Raw genomic sequence first — 21636 nt, 5'->3', positions numbered from 1 at the left:
GCTTTCTTCTCTATCCGATTCCATCTGCTTCAAATCTTCTAGGAATTCTTAATTTTTGGTTTGTTGTTGTCATCATTCCCTGTACTTCAACATTGCAACAGATTTCTCAGTCTTCTTATTTTTCATTTCAACAAGATTAGAAGAGGGGAAAGCATATGTGTCGACCTAGTTCATTGTCTTGAAACCAAAATCTATTCATATAGTTTGATGTGAAGATGTCGTGTTCTATGCGGCCTTTGGCACCCTCCCACCCCTCGCGCTGCCGTATTCGCCACGGAATGTGGAATGGCACTGGGACACAACCTACAACTCGGTGGGTGTTTCCCTTAAACCCCCGCGCTCACCCGGCTCACCCCGCGGGGCACGCCCTCTGCTCCTCGTCGGCTTTGTCCTGCTGCTGCCGCTGCTTCTGCTCCCCTTCTGCAGCCCGGCCTTGCCCACCCTGCCTTACTCTCCAGAGACAGTGTCCTTCCTAATTTGGTGGGAAGCGCCAGGCTGTACACAGTGGGTCAGCACTCAGTGGTACTTGTCAGGAAGGCCCAAGAGTGTGGGTGTTCTATTCCGCCAGCCTCCTCTTCACCTGGAGGTTTCTGAAGCACCTGGTCACAGGAGGAGCAGCAGAGGAGGATAACGGACCCTCGCTATGAGCCAGCCCGTGCCTGTCACCCACTCCAGGGCTCTCTGGTCAACATTGGTTGAAGCAAGTGATGGCCTCCTAGCCCACTGGGGCCGCCCCCGCGCTCGCTCCGTATTGTGGGTCCTTGCCTTCCTCTGGCAGCGACAGTGCCCAGGGCCATGCATGCCAGGTGCACTCTTGGGTGCAGGTGGGAGTCAGAGCCGGCTGAGCCCAAGCAGGGGCCTTGTCCACCCTGTGGGTCTCAAAGCAGCAGTGGGGAGAGGAGGGGGCCCTGGACAGGCGTGTCACCTGTGACACCTGGTGATGCTTTTGACGGATGTGGTCCAGGCAATGACCTGGGCCGTCAGCAGTCACACCAGTACTTCCTCTGCCCTTGGCAGGGACTAGGAGGGAGGGAGGGACCCTCTGCTCCTTATAGGAAACTGCCTTCCGTCCGATCCTCTGACTACTGTAGACGGTGTGTGTTTGGCCCACACGTAGTAGGCGTAAAATGCCCGAACCTCAACACCCCAGAGCACAACCCTTGAATCGTGGTTTGTGCGGGAAATGGTGAGTCCCAGGCATCAGGCCTGGCAGTGGAGCTTGTGTGTGTGTATTGAGGGGTTGTGAGAGTGTAGGATCCCTTTTTAAATTTAACTTTTTATTTTGAAATAACTTTAGACTCACAGAACTTTGCCAAACCGCACATAGCATTTACACATACCATTCACCCAGCTTCCCTGTTGACTCACGTAACCACAGTACAGTTATCAAATTAACCTGGGTGAGTTAGTTTAGGTACGACACTATGAACTAAGCTAGCAGCCTTTTCCAGATGTCACCAGTTCCCCTGCTCCAGGGTTCAGCCCAGGATCCCTCCCTGCATTTAGTTGTTGAGTCTCATCAGTGTCCTCCAGGCTGTGACACTCCCCAGTCTGCCCAGAGGGTCACACCAGGTCTTCACTGGATGAAATTCATGGCCTGGCTTTTGTGCTTCTGCTTCACCTACCTGTAGAGTCAAAGCGTCTCATCTGAGAGACTTTGCTGGGCCCCCAGGTACCGTCCTAGGTGCCCACGGCACTCTTGCTGCCAGATCCCAGGGCTGTCCCCAGCTCCATCCTGAAGGGTTCTGCGGTGTCTCAGGCCACTGGCTGAATACTTTTTCCTCTTCCCTCTGCCAGCTTCTGTATAATAAGGTCACTACTCAGGTGGAGTCGTCTTCTGTTATCCATCAGGGTATTTCTCCAGCTTCCTTCTGGAGGAAGATCTGGGATGCAGCCTGTTTTCCTCCAGCTGGGTATGTATGCTCTGCATACAGGAAAATTCACTCTTTTTGTGTACGTCCTGCAAGTTTTTGGTTTATGTTTTCAAAGGATCACTCTGTTTGTGTCGAGAATAAACCATGAGGAGGCAGGGGTGTGGCAGGGACACTGCTTAGGAGGCCGTCCTGCTGTGCAGAGGCTCGGGTCAGTTTGGAGGTGGTGAGACGTGGTGTGTCCCCCAGAGAGGGCTTATCTCTGCTGGTGGCTGCCCATGAGGACACGGGCACCCCCGCTCTTCCAGTTGCAGGTGACATTGCCTGCCTTTCCCCAGAGCAAATGTCCCCTGGATGGTAATTAAGATTAAGTGGGTGGCTGAGGAGGGCTGTGCGGAGTTGGGGAGAGGGAGTGGGGCGCTGGGTCCCTTGTCTGGCTTTCATGATCCCTAGCGTGCAGAAAGGGAAGTGTCACTGCCAGGCTTCCAGAATGGAAGTGTGCCAATCAGGATGCTCCCGGGCTGTCTTGGGTGTCTGGGATGTCCCAGGCAGGCCACCCTCATTTTCTCACTCTCTCTTTTACCCCCATTTCCCGAAGCTCTCTTCAAGTCCCCCCCCACACGTATCCCTAGGTTTCCCATTTTCCTAAAACCTGCCTCCCCTCCCTGTGGAAAACTCAGGTCTTACTCATCAGCTAGTGGCTGCAGGTGAGGGTTTCTCTCTTTCCCCTGTTTTCTGCAGGCTTGTCCTGGAATTGAGGAACCTTTGATTTCAAGAATAATTACATGTGCATGGGGCAGGGATGGGGAAGCTCCAGCCGGCCTTTTCAAAGAGGGTCTAAAATGAAACTATCCTGCCAACCAGAGGATTCCTTTTCTTTTGGGAACCCTTTCATAGTTTTATGAGAAATACATATTTTTCAGTCACATTCCTCCTATTACCTTAACTTAGAGGTGATTTCTTGTGGTCTCATGCTAAGAGAGCATTACCCTTGCTTACCCCTGCCACGGGGAGGGTGAAAGTGGTGGTGACGGGTGTCAACACAAATAATAGCTGTCATTAATGATGTACCATGCCAGCCGCTTTTAATGTGCACCATCCTGTGAATCCCTTCAGCCATCTTTGAGGTCGCTACTGCAGTGTTCCCCATTTTACAGATGAGGAAAGTGAGGCTTGGCCAGGTCAAGCAACTTGCCCAGGGCACAAGGTCAGTGATGGGTGAGAATTCAAATCCTGGTTTATCTGTTTTCTAAGCCGCAGAGGTACCCAGCTCCTTCCCCTGCCTGAGAACTTGCTCTGCTGTAACTGTCTTATTCTTAGCTCCTGCCAGGCCTGTGGTTGTAGCTTGTCAACCTCTGGGGGGTTGGAGGTGTTGAACCACAGGCTGTGCCTGCATATATACATGCGCACACTTGTGTCTGTCTGTATATCTATTTGTGTGTGGCTGTGTGCACGGATGCTGCCCTACCCTGTGTGAATGTGTAACCTTGGGGACAGGGACTAGGGATTGTGGGGACTTCCCTTGTTTATTTTATACCTTTTTAAAGGTATTACTCTTATGTAAAGGATTCTGGAAGCCCTCCTACTTGAGAAGAGCAGGCCTGAGTAGGCATCGCTAGGCTGGACTTTCTGAGGACGGATGGGCTGCTGGTTTCTGCCTCCCCGGCCTCAGCGCAGTGTGTGGGGCATGGGGGGTGCCCGGTCAGCGCTGTCACATGAATTCGCGGGTGGCTGCCTGTCTGTGCTGGCCCTACGTCAGCTCCATGCACGTAGGTGCTTCACTTCTCCAGGAAGACGCCCTTCCTTGTCCTTTTCTCCAGGTTTGCTCAGTTTCACAAGTTTTCTCTCGTTTTTGTCTATCTGTAGACCCTCAGACTCCACACCCAGCTCTCTTCCCTGAACACTGCTGCTTTCTCTCCCCGTCCAGCCCGCTCAGGTCATTATCTGGCCCTCAGTGAGGAGGGGAGATGTTGGATGTCGAGCATCTGGTGGGTGGCTTGAAAGGGGCGGGGGAGGGCATGGTGAACGCGACGCCGAGGGATGGCATCTCAAGTCTCATGTGCTCACGTGGCCGGGGCCTCGCATTGAAAGCCGCCAGGCGCTGCTGCTTGCCAGGAGGAGGCTTGGCCAGTTTGGAGAGGGTCGGGAGGGGGTATAGTGAGAGCGCCATTGCCAGCCCGCACGAGGGGACCTTTCCTGGGTGCCTGGCAGGTGGTCCAGCTTCAGGGTGACCGTGACCCTGGGGGAGGACTTTTGGTACTACAAAACGGGCACGCTGTGGCTGTCCAGAGAGAGAGGGAGAGAGAACACATACACTTACTGTTCCTGACGTGGAGTGAACAACTGGTTGTGGCAGAAACTCTCTTTGGTTCTGTCTCTTCATCTTCTGTTCAGACGCAGAAGGTGGAGCAGCCATGCCCGACCTGCGGAGAGCAGCGTGCCCACGCGAGGAGGTGGGCTCGGATACGGGCTCCCGGCCGGCTCTGTGCTGGTCTGAAACATTTGGAAGACATCACTCTCTTGTACTTGAACATTCCTGGATGTGTGTATTTTCTTTGAAACAACCTCCCCAAGCTTAGGAAAAAGTGGTTTTTCTGCCTTCTCCACAGTGGTCTGCACCAGACTGTCTCCTGCTATTTCCTCGGTTTCCTGAACCTGCAACATTGAAGGAGAATTCTGAAAGTCTGGAAGGAAACCAACATCACATATGGGACTTTCCTTCCCCTCTTCAGGAGCCCACACACGAGACTGGAGTCTGTCACACAGAAACCAGAGACACGGGGTGGTGCTGTGGTTCTGATACAACTCCACGTTCTTACTAAGTTACGTCATGAGAATCTTTTCCTCCTGCAGGAGGCATTAGTATGAGAGTGTGTGCGTGTGTGTGTGTGTAAGAGGTGAAGGAGGGTGGGAAGACAGGGTTTTTGGCCGAACTTAACAAGCTGGTACCCTTCCCTTGGTGCCGGACTGCCTCCCTGTCCAGCAGGGGGTACGGGCAGGCAGGTGTGTGAAAAACAGATCCCCGAGTTACAGTGTAGTTTCTGTCTCTGAGCCTCAGTTTTCTCATCTGTAAAATGGTTTTTTTAAATAATTTTTAAAAATAAATTTATTTATTTTCGGCTGCGTTGGGTCTTCGTTGCTGCACGCGGGCTTTCTCTAGTTGCGGCGAGCGGGGGCTACTCTTCGTTGCGGTGCGCGGGCTTCTCATTGCGGTGGCTTCTCTTGTGGAGCACGGGCTCTAGGCGCACGGGCTTCAGTAGTTGTGGCATGCGGGCTCAGTAGTTGTGGCTTGTGGGCTCTAGAGCACAGGCTCAGTAGTTGTGGTGCACGGGCTTAGTTGCTCCACGGCATGTGGGATCTTGCCAGACCTGGGATCAAACCTGTGTTCCCTGCATTGGCAGGCGCATTCTTAACCACTGAGCCCCCAGGGAAGTTTTTTTTTTTGATGCGTATAAATCCTTAGCCAGAGCCTTAAACAGAGTAAGTGTCTAATAGATTGTTGTGATGACAGCAGTAATCAGACTGTGTGTGAGCTCCTCGAGGGCTGGCCTGAGTCCTCTGCACAGAGCAGGGCTTGGGAAAAGGGTCTCCAAGTTTACTGAGGGATTGAGGGAGTGACCAGGAGGCAAGATGCTGTTCCTGTGGCTGTAGTGTCGGGGCCATCTGTTAAAGCTGGCTCTGTGGAGAGCCCTGCCTGGCTTATTCGCACCCCTGTTAGTCTAGGATGGGCAGGGGCTGGGGTCAGGTGAGGAGGGGAACCTATTCCCTGTGCTCCTGGCACACTGGCCTCTGGGGTGTGCTTTCACACCTCTGGGCTTCTGCTCGTGCTCAGAGTGCCTGTGGCCCACCCCCAGCTTACCTAGAAACACTCACACTTGCCCTTTTAAGACCAGATCCACGGCTCTTAGTGATGTCTTCTTTGACGCCCAAGGTGAGCCCGTGATCTGTTACACCACGTGTCCTGTGAGTATCTACCTATGGGATTTTCTCCCCCCTGCTACACTGCTGGACCCTGGAGGGCAGGGCTGTGTCATCTTTGACTCTGGTCCCCAGAACTGGTCCTCCAGGTCTCAGTGGATGCATGTTGAGCCAATGAATGAATGAACTGCTGAGCAGTTACCCATTTGTAATGGCCCTAAAGGTAGGAGTCCTTTATCCTCCGTTCCTCTCTTTTCCTCTCCTGTCACATGCAGTCCATCAGCAAGTCTTGTCTGTTTCACCTCCAGAACCCCTCCCAAGTCCATCTCTTTTCCCCATGGCCAGCAGTCCGAGCTGTCAGCATCTCTTACCCCCAGCTGGCTTTGCTGCTCTCATCTTTGGCCTCCCATGGAGTTCTCTGCATAATAGCCACTGTGATCTTCACAAACAGTGAGATCAGATCATGTTACTCCCCTGCTCAGAACCCATTCCCAGGCATTCCAGGTAAAACCCAAACTCCCCACCATGGCCTGCAAGACCCTTTATGCTCTGGCCCCAGTTCGTCTGTCCACTGCCTCCCACTGACTGGGCTCCAGCTTGTCTGTCCACTGCCTCCCACTCACTGGGCTCCAGCTGTGGCCATCTCTCTCCATCACATACCTGCTGAGCTCCTGTGCATCTCAGGCCCTTTGCACTCGCTGTGGACTCTGTAAAGGACACTCTGACTGGTTTTTATGGTTGACTCCTTCCTAGGGCTTTAGCTCAATACTGCATCTTCAAAGTCTTTCCTTGACCACCCTGGCAAGTACTGTCTTCCACCCTATTTTACTTCCTGAAGACCCTCATGATCTGAGTTCACATGTGGTTTCTGACTCCTGTGCTGGAATGTGAGTTCTCTGGGGGCAAGGTCTGTTTGCTTTGTGTCCCCTGTGCCTGGAACAGGGTCCTTGACCAGCCTTCCATGCATTTGGATGGGAAAAAAATGACATCTTTATTTTCACTAACTTCTAACTGAAATTTGGCATCTTCCTCAGTTGCTAATGTAGACAATAAATTATAGTAATATTTACAGTACCTGGGACTTTGTCACCAATAAAAGTCACAGCTACCTCCATATCACATAATAATTGTGGGCATGCATCTCAGAAAATTTATGTTCTTGACTACTTTGAAATTATGGTAGTTACTAGACCCACCAATAGATCTTGCTATTTAATGCAATTATATATATATGTATTTTTTTTCCCTTACCTGAAGAAATACATATATTACTATATTATAAATTACTTTGAAAATAATTTTATAACTGAATTTTAATACAGTTGGCTTCCTGAGTAGCCCTGTGTAATTGGTTTCCTGTATAATTTTATTTTATTCATTTAAAAACATTTCTGTGAGAAGGGGCCCATGGGCTTCACCAGATGGCCAAAAGGGTCCAAGGTACAAAAATGGTAGGAACTCCTGGCTAGAACAAAGTCCGCACAAAGTAGGAGCTTGATGAATGCATGGATGGACAGGTGAAAGGATGGTGTACATCTTCCCCTGTGAGGATGAACCCCCTGTGTTTTTAGGGTCAGGTTATGGTGGCTTGGCATGAACTTGGAATTTAGGAAATAGCCTTGGTCAAGGTCTTTTGGAGATCTACTCCAACGATCGACACTGAAAAAGAGACATTTATTACAGAGCCCCGGGGGCTGGAACCTTTTCTTTCAGACACAGGCTCCCCCTTCAGCTTCTCTCTGCGCATCTGCTGCCTCCCCACTCGGAGGGACTCTCCTTGCACTGGGCAGGATCTGGCCACCCTCCCCTCCTGAGGGCATAGTGCTCAGTTCGGCTGACCAGCAGAGGCTGGCACCGTAGGGTCCTGAGTTCCCAGAGAAGCAGATGGGCATTCTGGTCCAATCAGTCCGGCCTGGGAGGCACGGTCCACATATTCAGGGGCCTTCCCGTAGGGTGGGGGAGGGGTTCTCAGGGAGGGGCCTGGGCTGGGCTGACCCCTTGATGGGAGTCTGGTCCCTGGTGAGGAGTTGGGGCTTGGCCGGGCCTCAGGGACGGCAGGTGGATGGATGAGGGTTCCTCTGGGCCCTGGAAAGGATGTTCCATTCTGCTTGGTCCTCTTATTTCTTTTCTTTTTTCTTTTTCTTTTTTTTTTTTTTTCTTTTTTTGCGGTATGTGGGCCTCTCACTGTTGTGGCCTCTCCCGTTGCGGAGCACAGGCTCCGGACGCACAGGCTCCGGACGCACAGGCTCAGTGGCCATGGCTCAGGGGCCCAGCTGCCGCGGCATGCAGGATCCTCCCAGACCGGGGCACGAACCCGCGTCCCCTGCATCGGCAGGCGGACTCTCAACCACTGCGCCGCCACGGAAGCCCGGTCCTCTTATTTCTTAGCATGTGAAATATCTCTTGTCTGAGAGTCACTGCCCATAAATTAGGCTGTTTTGTCAGTGGCGAGAACATGCAGGAGTCACATTGGAAACAAGCGATCTGTCTGTCTGTCTTTCCAGCTCAGGCCGCCAGTAGGAAGCACGATGGGTAGCATGGGTGGGCTGTCACTTTGTCTCTAGGTGGGCTGGGCCAGAGTGGGCCGGGGGCGGGGGAGTGGGGGGCAGGTCAGGCCTCATGGAGGAGGAGCCCTACGCTCGGACCCCTGGACTCAGCCTGTGCTCCTCTGGGGGCCTGAAGCCCACAGCTGGAAATCTCCTTCCCAGTAGGGGAGGCCCGTGGTTTCACAAAGCACCATGCTTTCCTTTCTTTAATGTTTAAAGTTAATTGTTTGTTTTAGGAAAAAAGAGTAAGTATAAATGGATGAAACTGCAGGATCAGAATTAACACTAATAGCCATCAATAGCCTTAACAGAGCGCTTGCTCGGTGTTTGACCTGACCCTAGCACTTGGCGTGCATTTCCTCGTTCAGTCTTCACCTGGGCCCTCAGAGGAGGCCCAGGCCCTGGTGTCCACTGACCAGGGTTTGGACTCCCCAGTCCTGCCACTTAACTAGCAGTAAGTTACGTCACCTCTCTGGGCCTCAGTTTCCCAGGAATGAGAATAGCCTCTGCCTCACAGGGTTGTTGTGAAGATCAAGTGAGCTAAAAATGTCGTGCTTGGCCCAGCGCCTCACTCAGCATCAGCACTCCCTGTTCACGCCTTGTGCGCGTGGGGTTGGGGACCCGCGTGCACCACCAAAGGTCACTGGAGAGATGGGCCAAGTTGGCGACGTCCTGCAGATGGGAAGTAGGGAGTGAGCAAATGACGGTCATGGAAAAGGGTCTGAGACTCATGGCCCCTAGGCTGAAGGGCTGCGTGACTGGTTACCAGGCCGGTGGCGAGAGCCACGGCCTCTGGTTTGAGCCCGGCCAAGCAGACTGGGCTCCGTGTCTGGGCTCCCCTTGGAGAGCCCTGCAGAGTGCTGGACGCTCCCTGAAAGCAGCAAAGCCCACCTCAGCCTGGAACTGGAGCAAGTTGGATCCACCCCAAGAGGGTTGGCTGGCTGTGTGCCACTCTGTCTCCCCATGGTGACTCCATCAGGCTAGGATCGAGTCACTTTGTTCAGATGGATGAGCAGCTTCCATCCATCAGCACAGCCTGGCTGAGTCGGCCCCAACCCCAGTCCATGGGAGCTGGTTTGTCTGGTCTGAGACAGCCCTGGCAGCCTGATCCCCTCAGCTGCCTTTGGACTCTTGCATTTCTGGATTCCCCACTTGGAAGTCTCTGGGCTTTCTTGGAGGTTTCTGTTGGAGGGTCCCACCCACTTGATTCCTAGGAGGCGTTGCTTCTGTTTCAGAGGCGGGTTCCTCTCCCCTCAGGCCCATCTCTTTTTTTTTTTTTCTTTTAATGTGTTGTTGGATTCTGTTTGCTGGTATTTTTCTGAGGATCTTTGCATCTATATTCCTCAGTGATATTGGTCTGTAATTTTCTTTTTTTGTAGTATCTTGTCTGGTTTTGGTGTCAGGGTGATGGTGGCCTCATAGAATGAGTTTGGGAGTGTTCCTTCCTCCACAATTTTTTGGAAGAGTTTGAGAAGGATGGGTGTTAGCTCTTCTCTAAATGTTTGATAGAATTCACCTATGAAGCCATCTGGTCCTTGACTTGTCTGTTGGGAGATTTTTAATCACAGTTACAATTTCATTACTTGTGATTGGTCTGTTCATATTTTCTATTTCTTCCTGGTTCAGTCTTGGAAGGTTATACCTTTCTAAGAATTTGTCCACTTCTTCCAGGTTGTCCATTTTATTGGCATAGAGTTGCTTGTAGTAGTTTCTTAGGATGCTTTGTATATCTGCGGTGTCTGTTGTAACTTCTCCCTTTTCATTTCTAATTTTATTGATTTGAGTCCTCTCCCTCTTTTTCTTGATGAGTCTGGCTAATGGTTTATCAATTTTGTTTATCTTCTCAAAGAACCAGCTTTTAGTTTTATTGATCTTTGCTATTGTTTTCTTTGTTTCTATTTCATTAATTTTTGCTCTGATCTTTATGATTTCTTTCCTTCTGCTAACTTTGGGTTTTGTTTGTTCTTCTTTCTCTAGTTCCTTTAGGTATAAGGTTAGATTGTTTGAGATTTTTCTTGTTTCTTGAGGTAGGCTTGTATAGCTATAAATTTCCCTCTTAGAACTGCTTTTGCTGCATCCCACAGGTTTTGGATCATCGTGTTTTCATTGTCATTTGTCTCTAGGTATTTTTTGATTTCCTCTCTGATTTCTTCAGTGGTCTCTTGGTTATTTAGTAACGTATTGTTTAGCCTCCATGTGTTTGTGTTTTTTACATTTTTTTCCCCTGTAATTCATTTCTAATCTCATAGTGTTGTGGTCAGAAAAGATGCTTGATATGATTTCCGTTTTCTTAAATTTACTGAAGCTTGATTTGTGACCCAAGATGTGATCTATCCTGGAGAATGTTCCGTGCGCACTTGAGGAGAAAGTGTAATCTGCTGTTTTTGGATGGAATGTCCTATAAATATTAATTAAATCTATCTGGTCTATTGTGTCATTTAAAGTTTCTGTTTCCTTATGTATTCTCATTTTGGGTGATCTGTCCATTGGTGTAAGTGAGGTGTTAAAGTCCCCCACTATTATTGTGTTACTGTCGATTTCCTCTTTTATAGCTGTTAGCAGTTGCCTTATGTATTGAGGTGCTCCTATGTTGGGTGCATATATATTTATAATTGTTATATCTTCTTCTTGGATTGATCCCTTGATCATTATGTAGTGTCCTTCCTTGTCTCTTGTAACATTCTTTATTTTAAAGTCTATTTTATCTGATATGAATATTGCTACTCCAGCTTTCTTTTGATTTCCATTTGCATGGAATATCTTTTCCATCCCTTCACTTTCAGTCTGTATGTGTCCCTAGGTCTGAAGTGGGTCTCTTGTAGACAGCATATATATGGGTCTTGCTTTTGTATCCATTCAGCAAGCCTGTATCTTTTGGTTGGAGCATTTAATCCATTCACGTTTTAGGTAATTATTGATATGTATGTTCCTATGACCATTTTCTTAATTGTTTTGGGTTTGTTTTTGTAGGTCCTTTTCTTCTCTTGTGTTTCCCGTCTAGAGAAGTTCCTTTAGCATTTGTTGTAAAGCTGGTTTGGTGGTGCTGAATTCTCTGAGCTTTTGCTTGTCTGTAAAGCTTTTGATTTCTCCATCGAATCTGAATGAGATCCTTGCTGGGTAGAGTAATCTTGGTTGTAGATTCTTCCCTTTCATCACTTTAAGTATATCATGCCACTCCCTTCTGGCTTGTAGAGTTTCTGCTGAGAAATCAGCTGTTAACCTTATGGGAGTTCCCTTGTATGTTATATGTCATTTTTCCCTTGCTGCTTTCAATAATTTTTCTTTGTCCTTAATTTTTGCCAATTTGATTACTATGTGTCTCGGCATGTTTCTCCTTGGGTTTATCCTGTATGGGACTTGCTGTGCTTCCTGGACTTGGGTGGCTATTTCCTTTCCCATGTTAGGGACATTTTCGACTATAATCTCTTCAAATATTTTCTTTGGTCTTTTCTCTCTCTCTTCTCCTTCTGGGACCCCTATAATGTGAATGTTGTTGCATTTAATGTTGTCCCAGAGGTCTCTTAGGCTGTCTTCATTTCTTTTCATTCTTTTTTCTTTATTCTATTCCGCAGCAGTGAATTCCACCATTCTGTCTTCCAGGTCACTTATCCATTCTTCTGCCTCCGTTATTCTGCTATTGATTCCTTCTAGTGTAGTTTTCACTTCAGTTATTGTATTGTTCATCTCTGTTTGTTTGTTCTTTAATTCTTCTAGGTCTTTGTTAAACATTTCTTGCATCTTCTCAATCTTTGCCTCCATTCTTTTTCCGAGGTCCTGGATCATCTTCACTATCATTATTCTGAATTCTTTTTCTGGAAGGTTGCCTATCTCCACTTCATTTAGTTGTTTTTCTTGGGTTTTATTTTTTTCCTTCATCTGGTACATAGCCCTCTGCCTTTTCATCTTGTCTGTCTTTCTGTGAATGTGGTTTTTGTTCCACAGGCTGCAGGATTGTAGTTCTTCTTGCTTCTGCTGTCTGCCCTCTGGTGGATGAGGCTATCTAAGAGACTTGTGTAAGTTTCCTGATGGGAAGGACTGGTGAGGCCCATCTCTTCTGCCCCTGGAAATCCTGAAAGATTTTTTTTTTTTTTTTGCGGTACGTGGGCCTCTCACTGTTGTGGCCTCTCCCGTTGTGGAGCACATGCTCCGGACGCCCAGGCCCAGCGGCCATGGCCCACAGGCCCAGCTGCTCCGTGGCATGTGGGATCTTCCCGGACCGGGGCACGAACCCATGTCCCCTGCATCGGCAGGTGGACTCTCAACCGCTGCGCCACCAGGGAAGCCCTGAAAGTGTTTTTGCTTATTAATAACCATTGTCTGTCATCATGTGCTAATACAATTTGTTTTTAGTATTTTAATATTTCTTTGATTATTTCAAAGGGATGTGGAAGGGGGGAGTTAAATGTGTAAGTTCAGGTCACCATCATGAGACAGCTGGTGGCTGCTGCATTTGCTGCGGTTAATTTACCTACTGTAAAATGCACTCATTCCAAGTGTACAGTCCTATGGCTTTGTGGATTTCTGGGGCTGTGTAACCATCACCACATCCAGTTTTAGCACATTTCCATCACCCCAGAAAAACCCTTTGTGCTCATTTGCAGTCAGTCCTGCCACTACCCCAGCCTCTCATTGATGTGCTCCCCCTCTCTATGAATTTGGCTTTTTGGACATTTCATAAGAATGGCCTCATATTGTACAATCCTTTGTGTGACTTCTTTCACTTAGCTTGATGTTTTTGAGGTTTATTCATGTTATACTTTGTATCAGTGTTCCATTTCTTTTTATTGCTGAGTAGTATTCACATTGTCTATCCATTCCCCAGTTGGTGGGCGCTTAGTTTCCAGCTTTTGGCTAAGATGAATAAATTCATGTGCATGTCTTTGTGTGGACATATGTTTTCATTTATTTTAAAGATAGCTACCTAGGTGTAGAATTGTGGGGTCATTTGGTAAGCTGATGTTTTTAACTTTTTAAGAAACTGCCAAACTGTTCTCCAAAGTGGCTGTGCCTCTGGTACCTCGAGCCAGAAGCCATGCATCCTCAGCTGGTTCCCCCTCCCCCCCCACATCAGTTTCTGTTGCATTTCTGTCCTTACCATCTCTCAGTCTGTGTCCTTCTCTTTGGTGTCACTGCTGCCACTTTAGCTCAGAGGACCCTCGTCTCTTTCCTGATAATTGCAGTTGGCTTCCAGCTGGTCCCTTTGCCTTCTCCTTTCCTTCCCCCGTTACATCCTGATCACTTTCCTGGGAAAAAGCTGGTGGTGGCTACAGTATTCTGATGTTCAGTGATGTGATAAATGCCCTACTAGGGGCATGTACACGTTGGTATGAGAGCACTGGTTCTCATTTGAGTGGTCCAGGTGCGATAACCAGGGGAAGTGACATTTGACATTTGAGCCAGGTCCTGAATAATGATGGTTTGGTGGGACGGCATGAGCAAAGACACCAAAGCATGAGTTACTTAACCTCTCTGTGCCTCAAATTCCCCACCTGGAATATGGGGGTAATAACAGGACCTACCAAGGACTGTTGTGAGCGTTAGAGGAGTTACTGTAAGTGAGGTGCGTGGCACGTGGCGAGAACTCTCTGAGTCTTAGCTAGTATCCATATTATTATTATTATTGATGGAATGGTCTGGTTCACAGGGAAACACAGTAGATTCACTTTGTCTTCTTCACCTGCCTTCTTTTTAAAACAAAGGTCACAAACTCTAGTGTCTGCAGGAGCCAAGCAGGTCCCCAAGTGGCTGTACAGGCCAGGTGGGGTCTGAAAGGCACTTGCTCTAGTAAGTGCACCAGTACAAGGGGCAGCGCTGCCCAGCCCAGCTGACGGCCGTCATGCAGGAATGGGGCCCAGTGCTGCCAGAAAAGTCACAAATCCAGAATTCTGTGTGAAACCTTCCAATTTTTAAATGTTGGTGATTAATTCAAAAAATACTAAAACCTGTACAAGCCTAGCTGACTACATCTGTGGGCCATATTTAGCCTGAAGGCCACCAGCTTGTAACCTTTCTCTGAAGGTCTCCTCTGGGGTCACCAGCTCAAGTCCAGCACAGCTCTCTCCCAGGGTGGGATTAGCTTGGGTTTGAAGGCTGGTTTTTATGAGCCCCTTTGCCTTGCAGGACTTCTCCAGACAGGTTATGTCACCGACAGAGGCTGCCCTGAAGCTCCCTGTGGCCCGGAGACTATGTACAAGAAGAATGGTCTGATGGCTAGCGTGCTGGTCACCTCTGCCACTCCACAGGTACTGGGGCTGCGGGGCCGGGCCGGGGCCGTGGGTGGGGTGGGTGGGCCGGGGCTCCTTGCAGCTGACCCAGGCCCCCTGAGTCTTGGCCCGGGGGCTGCAGGCCTCCATGAATGCCACCATTCTTAGCCCTCCCGACCAGCCATGCCAGGCGTGAGATTTGGGAGGCAGTCAGTCCTGAGGATCAGTGTGTTTTCTGAAGTCGTTCTCTTCAAAGAAAAATAAATACCTGCCTAGTCCAGTTGTAGCAAGTGCCCCATTCCATTTTGGTGGCAAGAAGGGATCAGACCTTTCCCAAGCAAAGCCGTGGCTGATTATAAATAGGTCACACATTCTGGAATGAAGTCAGACAGAAGTGCTTCCAGCTGGCCCCATGTTCCTATTTACCTTGCTCAGGAGGAAATGGCTGTAAGGGCTGGTGGTCGAGAGTGGCCTGGGCTCGGGCCCCTGCCCTGGGGGTTTGGGAGTTTGCTTTCCAAGTTCTGTAATAGAACAGAGGCAGGCGGGGGATGGGGTGTCATCTGAGGCCTGGGGAGACCACCATGTCAGATGCATAACGCTGGGCTCCTGTGACAAATGGACAAGGGGGCGCTCCGTGTTCTGAGCTCACAAGGCGCTCATGGTCGAGCTGGGGTTTTGAAATGATCCTGTGCAATCAGCTAGAATTCATAGGAACCAATCCATTTCTTATAACCCTTTAAAAAAATTCCTTAGCTTGATCTCTGGTTCTGAAAGCAGACTTGTGGGTACCCGTTAAAATTCCCAGATGGCGCCAGTAGACATTTAAATAAAGTTACTGCGTCGTCATCACCACCACCACCTCCACCGCTACCACTGAATGTATTTGGGGCGACTTTTGATTAAATAAGGCCGCTTGTATGAGTGTGTATGTTTGGGGCAGGTGCAATGGGGTGTTACAGGAAAGTTATAAAACCTGAAATTCCAGGAATGGACTCTGTCTGGTAACTGGAGGAATCAGACTTCTCTTTCCATTTACAGTTTACACTCCGTCTAGAGTAAAATTTCTTTCTTTTTTAGCCTCCGTCTGTGTATATATGTATACATACACATATGTGTGCAAACACACATATATACTATATATATCTACATATATGTGTATATATACAAATATACATGTATATGTGTATCCAGAACGTGGTGAGAGCTTAATAAGTATTTGTTGAATGAATGAACAAATGAGTGCATGTCTAATTGAAGTGCTCAATACATTTTGATGACTGAGTGACACGTTTATACAGATAGACACCCATGATTTAGTGCTTAACTGTATACCGGGCACTTCTTTGGTACATTCCACAGGCATGATCTCACTTAATCCTCACAGTAACCCCATCAGGCATGTGCTGTTGTTTCACCCCCAGTTTATAGGCGAGGAAACTGAGGCAGGGAGCAGTGAATGATCTGGCTTCAAATCACACAGCTGGTCAGCGGTGGGTGGGGATTCACAGCCAGGCCTCTGTGACTCTGGAGCCGCTGGTCCTGACCACGATGACATTACACTCCCTGGAAGAAGGTCAGCCCCGTCACCTGCTTCAGGCTGCTCCGTGGAAGGGGAACATGGAAGTGCAGAATGATTTATTGGTAGCCATTGCTCAGGGTCTATAAGACCGAGGGGTAGAATAGATGGCCAATTCCAGAAGTATTCAGGATTAGTCTTTATTACTTTTCAAAAGTGTAACACAGATTCTCCTCAGAGGAGAATGTCCCATCGCCCGTGGAACTTTCAAAATAGCCATGCCTGAGCCCACCCAGGCCCCTTGAATCAGCATCGCCCAGGGAGGGGATCCTGCCAGTTGCTTTGTAAGCTTCATTTTGTATGACCTGTGCCACAGCCCTGGGGAGTGGGTTCTAATGGTGCCATTTTACAGATGGTAGCTGAGACTCCGCGAAGTGAAGAGGTCAGACAGCAGCTTGGGTGGAGCTGGCATTCTAAGCAGGCCTGTCTGACTTCAGAGCTCAGAGCTTCTTAAGATCATCTTAGAGTTTGTGGTAGCCTTTAAATGACAGAGGCCTATTGAAATCTACAGGTTTAAGTTTCTGCTCCTCCTTTTAACCTCACGTTTTCAGTTGTTGACTATTGGTTTCCCTCCCTGGCCTAAAAACACTCTAGTTTCCAGTAAGATTGCAAAGTTTTTCCAGATATAGCCATTTTGGAAAGAGTGAAATAAAGGGGAATTAATAAAAGCATATTCTCTAAATCCCGGTCCAAGATGTTGAGGTTAATGGAAACCACAAAATCCCTCTTCACAGGTTGAGACGAATAAAACCATTTATGAACAGGGCACAGTTTTGGGGTGGTAAGCTCTACTGGTTCCCCAAAGTAGAATTTGATGGAATTAAGTAAAATTGAAGAGAAGGTATGTTCAACATTCTGGGATGCCTACAGTGTTGGGTTTCATGTAACTGGCCACATTTGGGGAGTTTAACTCGCTCTTTTACGGGAGACCTTTCCTTTACGTGCAGGACTCCCGGTGTTCTTCTTAACAAGGGGCTCTACTAAATATAACTTTCACGCCGTCTCCAAAACTGGCCGGTTACCTCTCACCTCATCAGCTAACAGGCTTTGAATTCCAAGTGGCCCCTACATGAAATAAGCCTTGAGAGTCAGTTTAACATTTTGTATAATAATTTCCTGCAATGAATTTAAGTGGAAAAAAAAAAAAGGTGAAACCAGGTAATGTTTGAAAAATATAACACAACAGGTGATCTCCTCAGGCCTCCTAAGATGTGAAGGGTGGGCTGTATCTTTTCACCGCCCCTCCGCCACAGCGGCAGCTGGAAGCAGTTGGGGTGTAGTGAGTGAGGGCATGTATGATTGAGGGGTAAGAGAGATGTACAACTGGGCTCACATTCTGGCCCTTCAGTTTCCTAGGTGAGATACATTGGGGAAGTAGCACTGCCTCTACTTCCTTACCTGTAGGATGGGAATAATAATAGTGTGTACTCAGAGAGTTGTTATGAGAGTTAAATTAGGTTATGCATATGAAGTGCTTAACACAGTGCCTGGGATAGGGTAAAGCACTAAACAACAGAAGCTTTTATCATTGTAGGGTTCTGCCCCTCTTGCATCCTCAGTTCTGAGGTTTGGGAGTCAGTGATTGTGGAGTCAGCCAGACTGCTCAGGGGGCCCCATCTCTCCCTGTCCTCCGCAGGGCAGCAGCAGCTCAGACTCTCTGGAGGGCCAGGGCTGCGACTATGCCAGCAAGAGCTACGATGCCGTTGTCTTCGATGTCCTGAAAGTGACTCCCGAGGAGTTTGCTGTAAGTAACAGGACTGATGTGGGTGGCTGGGCACCACAACGGGGAGCTCGAGGGGGTCGCTGCTCAGGGTTGTTTGCTCAGATTGGAAACAAGCCGTATATCCAACAACAGGGTATTGCCGAATAAAGTATTCTTTATGAAATACCTTGTGGCATTAATAAAGGGTGATGTCTGCAGGCAGGGATAAATTAGGAGTTTGGATTAAAATATACACACTACTCTATATAAAAGAGACAACAAAGAAGGACCTACTGTGTAGCACAGGGAACTATACTCAATATCTTGTAATAACCTATAATGGAAGAGAATGTAAAAAAAGAATATATATATATATATATATATATGTATAGCTGAATCACTTTGCTGTACACCTAAAACTAACACAACATTGTGAATAAACTATATTTCAATAAAAAATTTTTAGAAGTAAAAAAACCCACAAATATTTTCAGTAGGTGTATTACAGTACCTGGTTTGGAAAAATTGTTGGAGCAGAAAAACCTTTGTACCTGTCTGGTTACAGATGCATTACAAAATTAATTTTAATACTTGTTGCATTACTATAAAGATCAAAATTTAAAAAAGAATTAAGGAAGGAATGTATAATATAATTATATGAAAGCAAAATAATAAATAACTTTGAAGGATAAAAAACAGGAAGTTGTCTATCTAGGAATTTAACTACCTTGGAAGGCGTACACAATATGTATGAATAGTAAGTGAAAGGAGCAGGTTACAGCAGGGGTCCCCAACCCCTGGGCTGAGGACGGGTACTGGTCCGCGGCCTGTTAGGAAGCGGGCCGCACAGTAGGAGGTGAGCGGCGGGCGAGTGAGCGAAGCTTCATCTGCCACAGCCCATCGCTTGCATTGCCGCCTGAACCGTCCGCTCCTCCCCACCTGGTGGAAAAATTGTCTTCCACAAAACCGGTCCCTGGTGTCAAAAAGGTTGGGGACTGCTGGGTTACGTCACAACTTACAGAGAATAGTGCCATTTTTAAAAAGCATGCACAGCACCTACATATTTATATTTGCATAAGAAGAGGTCTAGATCCGATGTTTACATATTCTTAAATATGTGGATACCTGTATAGCCAAACATAATATTTACTGTAGTTTCCGGTTGTAGGATTCTAAGTAATTGGAATTTAATTTTTCTTCTTTTTGTTTATTTGTACTTTCTATATTTTTACAATGACTGTTTTCTACAATGATAGACAATATTATTTGAACAAATTCTGTAATTATAGATTAAAAAGAATTTTTTTTCCTTCAGCCAGTGTGTTGCTGCTGGTCGGACCCTGTGCTTCTTTGTTGTGGAGGAGCAGGCTTGGCTCCTCGTTTTGCCATGACCTGGTTTCTTCCTTGTGCACTTTGAGGGTGGAGGGAGGACGTCGGCTCTGGGGTGACCTGATTGCAAGCGCTGCCCAGGGCTGCATTTCTCTGCAGAACCACGGAAGTATTTCCGGCCATGCCCACTTTTTCCCTGTCCCCTTGCTGTAACAGGTTTGGTGCCCTCCAGGGGTCTATGGAGCTAAGTGGGCCCCATCTCTTTGCTCTGCCATCACTTGCTCCCACGTTTACTTTGTGCCAGGCCATGCTGAGCCTGGCACATTTGTCACCTCCCTCAGTGTGTCTGAGGGATCCTTTTAAAACCAGTGTAAAACTCTTTAGGGGCTCCCGTATACTAGAATGAGATCCGGAATTCCTCGCGAGCCTCCAGGGCCCCGTGGTCTGGCCAAGCCTCCTCTCCTGACCCATCTCCTTGCTCCCCAGCTACACGCCAGCTGCCTTTCTTCCCCAGACTCACCTGGCATCCCCCTGCACAGGGTCCTGTGCTTCTTCTTCCTTCTGTCCTAATGGCTCTTTCCCACATGTCTCCCAGTCTCTGTTCAGATGTCAGCCCTTAGACAGGAATTTCACGGGCTAAAGTAACATCTGTACATCACACGCTTCCCTGACCCTGCTCTGTTTTCTTCATATCTCTAATGACTGCCCAACAGTACATTCTGTAATAGTGTTTTGTATGGTCTGTCTCCTCCACTAGGATGCAAACTCCCAAAGGACAGGAACTTTATCGAACTCTTTCACGGCTCTTTCCCCATTGCCCAGAATAGTGCCTCCCTCATAGTACACGTTGACTAGAAGAATTCAGTCCTCAGAACAACCTGATGAGGCAGATTATTAGCTCCCGATTTTCTAAGAAAGAAACTAAGGATCTAAGAGATTGTTTTTTTTTTTAACCTGGATCATGTAGCCAGATGTGGGCAGAGCCAGGTCTGAAACCTTCATCTCCTGATTATTCACCTAATGCTGGATGGTGATAACAAGGGCAGCTCCCACTTTTGAACACCTACTTTGTCTAGGTCTTGTGCTAAATGTTTTACATGCATTAATCTAACTTACTTTTCACCACAGCCTTACAAATTAAGCATATTTATTATTTCCAGTATACTGTCACCAGTATAGAGAGGAAAATCACCTCTTCATACAGATAGTAAGTGGCATTATCTGTCTGGGCTTTAAAACCAGGGCTTCTGGCATTCTAGACCAGTAGAAATATAATCTGAGCCACATATGCAATTAAAAAATTTTTAGTAGCCACATTAAAAAAGGTGAAATTACTTTAAAATATTTTTTATTTAACTTGCTGTATCTAAAATATTATCATTTCAACCTGTAAACAACATGAAATTGTTGAGATACTTTGCATTCTTTTTTCACACTATATCTTCAAAACTCAAAGTAGTCTTCTAAACTTAAGAGTGCTGGCGACATTTCAGATCCTCAGTAGCCGCTAGTGAGGCTAGTGACCACTGTATTAGACAGTGTAGTGCTGGTCTGTCCTCTCAGGCACAAAACTGTAGTGCGTCTCTCTCCTTTAGAAGACATCATGGACCTTGCTGGCTGTTGGCTTAGCCTCTATATTCTATTTGCTTTTGTTTGCTTGTTGTATTTTTTTTTTTTTTTTTTTTGGCTGTGTTGGGTCTGCATTGCTGTGCGCGGGCTTTCTCTAGTTGCAGCGAGTGGGAGCTACTCTTCGTTGCGGTGCACAGGCTTCTCATTGTGGTGGCTTCTATTTTTTGTGGAGCATGGGCTCTAGGCGTATGGGCTTCAGTAGTTGCAGCATGCAGGCTCAGTAGTTGTGGCACACGGGCTTAGTTGCTCTGTGGCATGTAGGATCTTCCCGGACCAGGGCTCGAACTGGTGTCCACTGTGTTGGCAGGCAGGTTCTTAATCACTGAGCCACCAGGGAAGTCCTGCTTGTTGTTTTTTTTTTTTTTAACATCTTTATTGGAGTATAATTGCTTTACAATGGTGTGTTAGTTTCTGCTTTATAACAAAGTGAATCAGTTATACATATACATATGTCCCCATATCTCTTCCCTCTTGCGTCTCCCTCCCTCCCACCCTCCCTATCCCAGCCCTCTAGGTGGTCACAAACTGCTTGTTGTGTTTTTGAGCTGTGTTTTTTAGCTTTGTGAAAGGGATGAAGCAATAATGAGGTTTAAAAATCCCTTTATAGTTGTTCCCCACGTGGAAAGGCAGAGAGTTAGGCTGCGCCTAGAACATCATTGTCCAGCCAGACCCCTTGGTGAGATTTTGGGCCTGGTTTTCTAGTCTCAGCCCTGGAGTGTTGCTCAGCCCAGCCCAGTCTGGGAAGACTGTAGGGAAGGGCAGTGAATGCTCTGAGGGTGCAGTACTAACACTTGGCTGCTCCTGCCAGAGCCAGCGTGTCTTCAGCTTAGATGTGAAGCCAGGTCCCTTGGAGTCTTTGGTC

At 47.7% G+C, this 21636-nt stretch overlaps 1 protein-coding gene across 8 annotated transcripts in view; it reads left to right on the top strand.

Annotated features, from left to right (window-relative positions):
- Window positions 1-21636, top strand: part of RALGPS1 (Ral GEF with PH domain and SH3 binding motif 1) — a 289045-nt gene that overhangs the window by 28550 nt on the left and 238859 nt on the right. For 7 of the 8 annotated variants that reach the window (XM_082622855.1, XM_082622854.1, XM_082622858.1 and 4 more), the window contains 2 exons: window positions 14456-14577; window positions 17751-17858. In XM_082622855.1, the coding sequence (XP_082478981.1) occupies window positions 14521-14577; window positions 17751-17858 (165 nt within the window). In that variant the 5' untranslated portion in view covers window positions 14456-14520. The remainder of the gene's footprint in view (window positions 1-14455; window positions 14578-17750; window positions 17859-21636) is intronic. The other variant, XM_082622856.1, reaches the window with a different exon arrangement.

Source organism: Mesoplodon mirus (genome assembly GCF_964341445.2).
Source record: "Mesoplodon mirus genome assembly, chromosome: 1".
Taxonomy (NCBI): Eukaryota; Metazoa; Chordata; class Mammalia; order Artiodactyla; family Ziphiidae; genus Mesoplodon; species Mesoplodon mirus.
The sequence above is the reverse complement of the archived record's forward strand: the minus strand, read 5'-3'. Positions and strand labels throughout refer to the sequence as shown.